The sequence below is a fragment of the Electrona antarctica genome (assembly GCF_951216825.1).
Source record: "Electrona antarctica genome assembly, chromosome: 6".
NCBI classification, from domain to species: Eukaryota; Metazoa; Chordata; class Actinopteri; order Myctophiformes; family Myctophidae; genus Electrona; species Electrona antarctica.
This window is the reverse complement of record NC_136811.1, coordinates 18,711,271-18,720,731: the sequence shown is the minus strand read 5'-3', so window position 1 is coordinate 18,720,731 and position 9,461 is coordinate 18,711,271. Positions and strand designations below refer to the sequence as shown.

Sequence of the window (9,461 nt, the reverse complement as noted above, 5' to 3'; positions counted from 1 at the left end):
GTATACATGCACAGAAGACCAAACGAGGGTCCTGAGGTGCTGAATGAAAAATACTTCTGCACACCGTCTTCACATGCAATTAAAACGTTTGAATGGGAATAACAATGTTTTGGTCTGTTAGAACAGTGGTTCTCAACCTGTGGGTCGGGACCCCCCGGGGGGGTCACCACATGATTTTGGGGTGGCCAGATCATAGACAGATCTGCGTCTGTATTTCGAGGGAAGGGAAGCTTGCGAATCTTCGGTGTGCGTCACAGAAGGGGACGTTCGGTAGGCCAGAGGCAATGTAAACGTAATATTATTGTATTACTCACTGAATCCTTCAAATTAAAGTTAATAAAACCAGGAAAGCATCTGTGACATTTTAGATTTTAGCTATGTATTATAAAACATGTATTTTTATTTATTTATTTTTTCCAGAAAACACTTAGGATTTAGAACAGTAGTTTAGAACAGAAATAGAAAAATCGTGAAAATCCAGAAACGCTACAAGTAACTGGACGCATAGATCTCGTCAACGCCGCAGTCCGGAGGCGCATCCGTTCCGAAGTAGCGATCCCCAAAATTCCCTATTCCGGGAATGATGTGGAAGAGGCTGTCCACCTTCTTGTCCACAGCGGTGGTGATGATGCGGACCTGGGGGAAGGCGTAGGCCACAGAGTGGACCCCCATCTCGGCCATCAGCAGAGACACCAGCAGGATCTGAGCCTCCTGCACGTCATGGTCCAGCAGGACCCGTATGGCCATCATGGCCGCAGCCCCGGTGGACACGGTGCAGTCCATCAGGATGACGTGGTCCTCGCTCATGTCCTTCGGCAGACGCAGGTAGTGGAGCTCCGGCTCTCCCGTGTGGTTGGTCTGGATGAGGATCTTGCCGATGCAGACGTCTTTGCAGACGGCCCTCAGCGCGGGCTCCATGGTCTCGCCAGCACGCAGGATGGACACGCCCGTGATCCTCTTCCCGTGGAAGGTCCTGCCCTCGTAGTCCTCCCCCTGGGGCGTCTGGACCACGCGGACCTGCGAGGGCAGGAAGGAAAGCGCCCGCTCGATCAGCAGGCGCATCAGCCTCTTGGAGTAGAAGATGAACTCGTCGCGACTGGTCTCCTTGTTCCTGATGATGGTGTGCATGATGCGCACCTGCGGCGTGCTCTCCAGAACGCTGAGCGTCTGGGGGAGGGGCTGGGCCTGGTGTGCCGAGGCCAGGGCTGCTATATCCCAGCGCAGTTTCCTCTCTTCCAGCTGGCTGTGGACATGCTGCACGATCAGATCGACGGCCACCATGTTGTTACCGCCCCGCGGTACCACGATATCAGCCAGGCGCATGGTGGGCTCGATGTGCTGCTCGAAGGCCGGCTTGACGTACTTGTTGTACTGCTTGATGACCGACTCAATGTCCCTTCCCCTCTCCGAGATATCCCTCTTCAGCCGACGCACCAAGCGGATATCAGAGTCCACTTCCACGAAGATCTTCATGTCCAACAACTGCAAAAGTTCTTTGTATGCGAAGGCCATGATGCCCTCGAAGATGATCACACTGGCTCCATATACCGTCTTCCACTCCTTCTGTCGGCCGTGCGTGGTGAAGTCGTACACAGGGATCGTCACACTCTTTCCCAGTTTGAGTTTGCGCAGCGTGTCGGTCAGAAGGTCAAAGTCAAACGCTTCAGGGTGGTCAAAGTTGTAGTTGTTACTTGCGGCCAGATCGTGCTGTTCTGGGGTCAGCACCTTGTAGAAGGAGTCCATTGAGAGCAGGACCACCCACGGCACGTCCAGAGCCTCGATGATGTTCCTGGCTACGGTGGTCTTTCCCGAAGCGCTCCCGCCACACAGACCGATGACGAAGGCCTCTTTGGACTGGGTTCCGTGTACGTTGTACCACGGGGGGCGTCCGGCGGTGTAGATGGTTCGCTTGGACGTGCGCAGCAGAGGGGGCTCTGACTGGCTGGTGGTCCGTGTCCTTGGCGACAGAACTTTGTTTACAGAGAGCTTGTCCTTGGATCCCTCTACATCTCCGCTGTTGGATACCATCGAGGACCTCTCGTCATCACCTTTCATATTTGATAACATTCTTCCTCTACTGCATTCTGCATACATTATTATTATACATAAACGATGAAATATCTAGTCTGTCAATCGAGCTGTGACATCATTGGCCAATCAGCCAATCACATGTGAGATCGGAACATGGCTTTGCCAGACATTTGTGACAAAATATATTTACTGGGAACAGTGCATATTACAAAAGTACATCATAACTGCCCTAAACAAACATTAAAGTCCATAGACTTAGCTGGCAAAACATTACATCATCATTACTGCCCTAAACAAACATTAAAGTCCATAGACTTGGCTGGAGTTTGGGAATTTATAATTAGGCTCTAAACAAACATTAAAAGTCCATATACTTGGCAGGCAAAGAATTACATAATACCTGCCCTAAACAAACATTAAAATCCATAGACTTGGCGGGGGTTTGGAAATGTATAATTAGGCTCTAAACAAACATTAAAAGTCCATAGACTTGGCTGGCCTATGATGTAATTTCGGAAAGCCATCCCCAAAAATGGGCCAGGATATCCATACAAAATCCAGAACTCAGCTGCCCGCATGCTCAACATTACCGTTCCAGAGACCATCATTACACCAGTCCTCAGTGACCTTCACTGGCTCCCGGTCAAACAAAGAATCCACTTAAAAATACTACTAAACACCTGCAAGGCTCCATGCAGGTCATAATTTTCAAAAGCCATTAGAGGGGAAAGTGCCCCTCAATAATACAAGCCGTAGTAGTGTAGCCGACAAGTGAAGTATAGCTGAGTACTTGGGGCCAGTCCGGAGCCATTTGGCATTCCATATCTCGACATGTAAAACTGATGTCATTTTGAAGACATCACTGTGAAACACCTTATTTGGGCAAGAGCGAAGCCATATACGGTTATCGTATTCAGAGGCTTAAACTACATCACGTCTCTGGACAGACTGGCTATTTAAACTGATACTTCCAGAGCACAGCGTATACTCTGTGTGTTTCAGTACAATATATTTTCAGGGTACCTTTAATTTGACTATTCCTATTAGTTTATATACTTCTACTCACTACATCTCTCATAGCATAACCAAGATGGGAGAGCAGGGTTATGGGTTTTCACTGACCACATTCAGTCCTTCTGGTAAACTGGTCCAGATCGAGTATGCCCTGGCAGCTGTAGCGACCGGGGCTCCGTCGGTGGGGATCAAAGCCACAAACGGGGTGGTCCTCGCAACAGAGAAGAAACAGAAGTCCATCCTGAACGACGAGCAAAGTGTCCACAAGGTGGAACCCATCACCAAGCATATAGGGATGGTCTACAGTGGCATGGGGCCGGACTACAGGGTGTTGGTACGTCGAGCCAGGAAGTTAGCCCAACAGTACTATCTGGTTTACCGGGAGCCCATCCCTACAGGCCAGCTGGTCCAGAAAGTGGCCTCCGTGATGCAGGAGTACACGCAATCCGGCGGAGTGCGTCCATTCGGCGTGTCACTGCTCATAGCCGGGTGGGATGAAGGCCAATCGTACTTGTTCCAGTCTGACCCCTCCGGTGCTTACTTTGCGTGGAAAGCCACGGCCATGGGGAAGAACTACGTCAACGGGAAGACCTTCCTCGAGAAAAGGTACAACGACGATCTGGAACTGGAGGATGCCATCCACATGGCCATCCTGACGTTGAAGGAGAGTTTCGAAGGGAAGATGACGGAGGAGAACATCGAGGTGGGCATCTGTAACGAGGACGGATTCAGACGATTGAGCCCAGCTGAGGTCAAAGACTACCTGGCTGCCATTGCCTAAGACAGTGATTCTCAACATTTTGTATTTTCATTTCAAGCACTCTGATATACAATAGAATAGACCATGGACGCCCATTTGTTAGGATTTATTGTTTTATCTTTCTCTCCGGCACCATAATCTACAATCCTATATCTAACCTAACGTATGGGTCCATATGGTTGCAATTGTACAGACCTATCTGGCTATGGCATGCCGTATCTAGAAAGACTGAAAATAGATCAGAAAAAAAGCCACACGTTGGAGCTAAAAATAATTAAAATAAAAAAGGATCAGCATAATAGATGACAAGCTTGTAGATCTTCTATTGTCTCCCAAAGTTTTCCCCAGAATACAGATACTGGGGTTTAAGTGGTTAATTTAGCCTAAAAAAATCACCTGGCTGAGCTGGTGACAACTCCTTACTTAATAAGAAAGAAGTCTATTGACCTGTGATGTACAAAATAGAAAATCACACTTGTGTGAAGTGAGGGGTGCTCACGTTCCGGCCAATCACAATTGGCGTCCTCACTTTTCTGTCCTCACTTTTTTTACAGGCACACTGTCAAGCGCCTAGTCCAGGTAATTTCCTAAGCCTAGACTTTTTATTTGTTAACACTGTAACAAGTAGGCCTATAGTTAACACTATACTTTTGTGTGACATAGGGTGGCCCTCTTGGAGTGAGTGTGGAAATATAGTGGCTCTCTGGACTAGTGAGTGTGGAAATACAGTGGCTCTCTGGAGTGAGTGTGGAAATACCTCCATGGCCCACCTCTAGCATAAATGGTAAACATATGATAACATTTTACTGTACTAAAGTGGAAACTTCAAAAGTCTCTTAAGTCTTCACTGTTGCTGGGCTACAGGATATTTTATTTTGGATCGCATCTCAACTACCTTCAACAACCACAACACAACAACACACTGTAGATTCATATGAGTCTTATATTTCATGCAGAGCTAGAAACAGTCACTGAACATGTGACAGACATCCCAGTTACAATGAAGGATTGATCTACCAACATTTTATTTGTTTCATGTCAAAATATGCCTTGATATTAACAATACTTTTGACGTCTTAAATATTTCTAAATAGCAAGTATAGTAGGGATGTCCCGACCACGTTATTTTGCTCCCGATCCGATTCCGATCATTTGATTTTGAGTATCTGCCGATACCGATCTTTCCGCATCCGATATTTATAGATATTTTACAACACTTATGCTATATCAATACTGCAATTTGAAAATGGCGCGATCGGCCCCGATTTCCGATCACGTGATCGGATCGGGACAACCCTAGCAAGTAGCCTGATCCAGTCTAGTCTATAAAGCCTAAATATGCCTTGATATTAAAAATACTTTTGACTTCTTAAAAGTATTTCTAAATAGCAAGTAGCCTACTCCAGTCTAACCTACTAGGAATGTCCGATATTATCGGCCGATATTATGAATGCATCCAGCGGGGCATCACAATAAAATGAGGCATATAATACTGTTTCCACGACTGCATATCGGTATTGGTTGATAACGGCTGATATCGGTATCAGAAATTAGGAATTGGACAATATCGGAATATCGGATATCGGCTATATAAGTATTTATTTTAATGCACTGTACAATATTTTAATTGTATCTTGACCCCATGGGAGAATAGTCACTTAGGCAGTTACTAATGGGGATATAAAAATAAACCATAAACAATAAACTAAGCCTAGTCCAAAAGTTGTTTTTTGACATAGCAACCTCCACTTGAAATTGGAGAGTTTATATATACTTTGACTCAAGTACTGCGCTCAGTTGAGTACCCCTGGTTGTGTGCCTTGGCATGAACTGTAGCTTTGTTTTTACAGGGATCTGTGGTGTAGGTCATACTGTAGGTGTAGATATATATTTCATCCACTAGATGGCAGCAGCTACACACTATCAGTCGCTTACACAGGCTGATAGAATGCAGGAAAGTTGCTCTTCATCACAAACAAACACAGCAACAACAATAAACAAAGAAGGGCTCACATTTTTGTAAATTGGGCATGTTCAAGATTTTACTTGAGTGAAAGTACAAACGTATTGGTTTTAATATAGGCCTACGGTACTTACAGAAGTATTATTTTCAGAAATAGCAGATCTGCAAGCTCACAAGTGAGCTATTTTCAAACAGAAAATAATAAAATGGTGGTTAGGTGCATGGTTTCTAAATCTAAGTAACTAAAGTTTTCAAATAACTATAGTGGAGTATAAAGTACAATATTTCTCTGAGTTGTAGTGGAGTAAAATGGAAATATTCAAGTGAAGTAAAAGTACCTCCAAATTGTACTTTTGGTACAACTAAAACCACTATATTGTCCCGGTGAGCTACTCAAAATTATACATATTGTTATTGTTTGACCGTTTTATTAAGGTACAAAGTAGGTTAAATATCACACATACACACACATACATAAAAGTCACACCCATATGAACTGAGTGGTGCAAGGTCTTATATAGCCTGATCAGCTGTGGTCTGACGTAATGGTAACCATGCTCACCTGTGCACGGACACGTACACAGGTACACAAACATAGATACAGACAAAGCTGGTTGTTGGAGTGGTTTGCACCACTCAAAAAATGAAAACAGAATGGAAAACAGAAGAGACACCAGTATAGAGACTTGAGGGACTCCAGTCAACCATTTGGGCTTGAAGTGTTTAGTTTGATTCCTTTATACTGACAGTGGTGGATAGAGTGGATGGAGTCTACACAAGAATGCTACGAATGGCACTAGGTGTCACATGGACGGACCGCATCAGAAATGTGGACCTTTATGGGGACCTACCACGGGTCACGGACAAAGTCAGAGAGAGAAGGATGAGGCTGGCAGGGCACTGCCTCAGGCACCCAGAACTTGAGGCAAATAAATTGATCCTATGGGAGCCAAGTCAGCCAACCCAGGGCAAAGCCAGGAGGGGAAAGAAGCCTACCACCTATGTAGACGTGCTGCGGCACGACAGCTTGGCTGACAACACTGCAGAGGTCAAGAACCTGATGTTGGATAGGAAATTGTGGAGGGCAGCAATCCAGGAATCCTGAGTTGGTGTTGGATAGACCTCACTCTCGCAGCAACTACTACTAACTATATGACAGTGGTGGTGATGAGTCATGAAATTCATCGCATGGGATCTGCAGAACACTGGATCTTTCAGCAAGGTCCTGCATGTGCAACAGAAGAACACAAAACAGAAACGTTCCATATTAGTACTTGCTATAAATACTTGTGGCGTACTACTGTGATGGACAATGTACTCAACCCCCACTACATTTAGGCTACTTGAGTCAAAGTATAGACAGTCCTGCTGGAAAATATTAACTAAACTATAAAGTTAAAGTTCCTCAGTCAAATTTGTACACAACTTAACACTTACAGTAAGTATTCAACAGTGCATTTTCTTGTTAATTTAGAAATGTTCCCCAATAATTCAAAAATAGAATACATACAGACAGTACAAGGTCACAGTGTGTCTGCCTCGTGTTGGGAGCTTGTGGATCTGCTATTTTCGTGCTTAAGTGGTTCATTCATAATGTATTTTATCCTTTTGGTCATGGTTCCCTTCCTAGAAATGTAGTGGAGTCAAAAGTTCAAATTTGTCTTTGAAATGTAGTGGATAAAAGTCATGAGCTTCCAAACTAAACCAATACTCCAAAGTACAGATAAGTACAGACAAAGTATAGATAAACCCGATTTCGTGTGCTGAGAGTGCAGAGAGTTTGAGTGTGGGGAGGCCAATGATATTAGAGGCACATTTTGCATGGGTTTGCTTATTTGAATGCGTTAACATAATTGTGGCTGGCTCACCTTGTCAGGCAGTGGGTGGGAGTGGTGCAGTGAGACGTCTCTCTCCAGGAACAGTCTCTGCTGCTCGCTGCTGGCCAGGCGACAGGTCAGCCAGGTGAGCAGAACACAGCCTGCAATGCCCAGGCCCGCCAGCGCCACGCTGGCCAGCCGCACGGCCGGCAGCGAGGCCAGCTTTCTGGACGCCATGCGCGCAAACTGGATGTTGAGAATGCCACTGATGAGGCCGCAGATACAGCAAGTGGAGAATACGATCATCTGACAACAAGGAACAGAGATGGAAACATACATGCAATACACCTGTAAGATCTACAATTCTGTCTGGCGAATATCCAGTGGAAATAGCTGATCTATAGGTTTGTAGATTAGCAAAAAAAAAAGTTAAAATTGGAGGGGCCTAGTATAGAGCCTGGGGGACTCCAGTCAGTAGGGTTTAAGTGGTTAATGGGATGGAATGTATTGTACACTGTGATGTAAGAAACACAGCTAATCAAATTAATTATGGGTGAGGGCTGTGTCAATACTATCTATGCTTGCACAATGGTATACCGAAGGCTCTCATCCATCATTAACTTTATTTTGCTGCAGTTGTTACTTAACTGTGTGTGTGTGTGTGTGTGTGTGTGTGTGTGTGTGTGTGTGTGTGTGTGTGTGTGTGTGTGTGTGTGTGTGTGTGTGTGTGTGTCCTAATCTATTGGTGCATCCTAATCTGCTAGAGTTTTTAACCTGGACCAGTATTCATAATCATAACATATGGATCATAAACTGAAGGATGCAATAACAAATTTAGCTGCCATATACGATATTGTACAAATTAACATAACAATACTTACAATAAGTCCTGATCTCTTTTTGGCACATAGCACACCGCACATTCCACTGACTAAAAACTGAAAGAAAAGCATTACATGTATGTTAAATGCGATTAATCGCATAATTTGTGACCAAATACCCAAAAATGCAAATTGCAAACATTAAATAATATTGATATCTTGCCCAGCCATATTTGAAAGGAATAAAGTAGTTTTACGCACACACACTCCACTCCATATAGGCGCTGTGTTGGCCAGGATTGTCCTGTTTGATGACTGGTGTTGGCGGGCCGTCCCAAAAACACCTAGCAGCACACTGGACACGCCGAACACAGCCTCCACAACGGAGAACACCACCAGACTCCTGATGATCTGCCGCCCACTGCACATCCTGGCATCATTAAATCACCATGATCAGCCGTCCACTGCACATCCTGGCATCATTACATCACCGTGATCAGCTGTCCACCGCACATCCTGGCATCATTACATCACCGTGATCAGCTGTCCACCGCACATCCTGGCATCATTACATCACCGTGATCAGCCGTCCACCGCACATCCTGGCATCATTACATCACCGTGATCAGCCGTCCACCGCACATCCTGGCATCATTACATCACCGTGATCAGCCGTCCACCGCACATCCTAGCATCATTACATCACCGTGATCAGCCGTCCACCGCACATCCTGGCATCAATACATCACCGTGATCAGCCGTCCACTGCACATCTTGGCATCATTACATCACCGTGATCAGCCGTCCACTGCACATCTTGGCATCATTACATCACCGTGATCAGCCGTCCACTGCACATCTTGGCATCATTACATCACCGTGATCAGCCGTCCACCGCACATCCTGGCATCATTACATCAGCAGACTCCAGATGGTCAGCCGTCCACCGCACATTACTCCAGATATGGTCCAATCACTGTAGACTATGTCATCCCTAGACAGTGGTGGGTAGTAATTCAATTATTTTATTTAGTTACATGTACTTAAATAACCAC

General features: G+C 45.3%; 3 protein-coding genes across 3 annotated transcripts; 1 reads left to right on the top strand and 2 right to left on the bottom strand.

Annotated features, from left to right (window-relative positions):
* Nucleotides 1–486: 486 nt before the first annotated feature.
* On the bottom strand, nucleotides 487–2,055 carry LOC306924992 (uridine-cytidine kinase-like 1; the record flags this gene model as incomplete). The annotated part of the gene is made up of 1 exon (XM_079503672.1): nucleotides 487–2,055. The coding sequence occupies one exon, from the start codon at nucleotides 2,053–2,055 to the stop codon at nucleotides 487–489; it is 1,569 nt and encodes a 522-aa protein (XP_079359798.1).
* Nucleotides 2,056–3,121: 1,066 nt separating this feature from the next.
* Nucleotides 3,122–3,826, top strand: LOC306924635 (proteasome subunit alpha type-2-like; the record flags this gene model as incomplete). The annotated part of the gene is made up of 1 exon (XM_079503214.1): nucleotides 3,122–3,826. One exon carries the CDS (start codon nucleotides 3,122–3,124, stop codon nucleotides 3,824–3,826), a length of 705 nt encoding a protein of 234 aa, XP_079359340.1.
* An 823-nt stretch (nucleotides 3,827–4,649) lies between these two features.
* tmem196b (transmembrane protein 196b) lies at nucleotides 4,650–8,532 on the bottom strand (the record flags this gene model as incomplete). Its single annotated transcript, XM_079503671.1, has 3 exons — nucleotides 8,467–8,532; nucleotides 7,637–7,891; nucleotides 4,650–4,700 (listed from the first exon to the last, which is right to left on the bottom strand). Exons 1-3 carry the CDS (start codon nucleotides 8,506–8,508, stop codon nucleotides 4,650–4,652), a joined length of 348 nt encoding a protein of 115 aa, XP_079359797.1. The 5' UTR covers nucleotides 8,509–8,532.
* Between the last annotated feature and the right edge of the window lie 929 nt (nucleotides 8,533–9,461).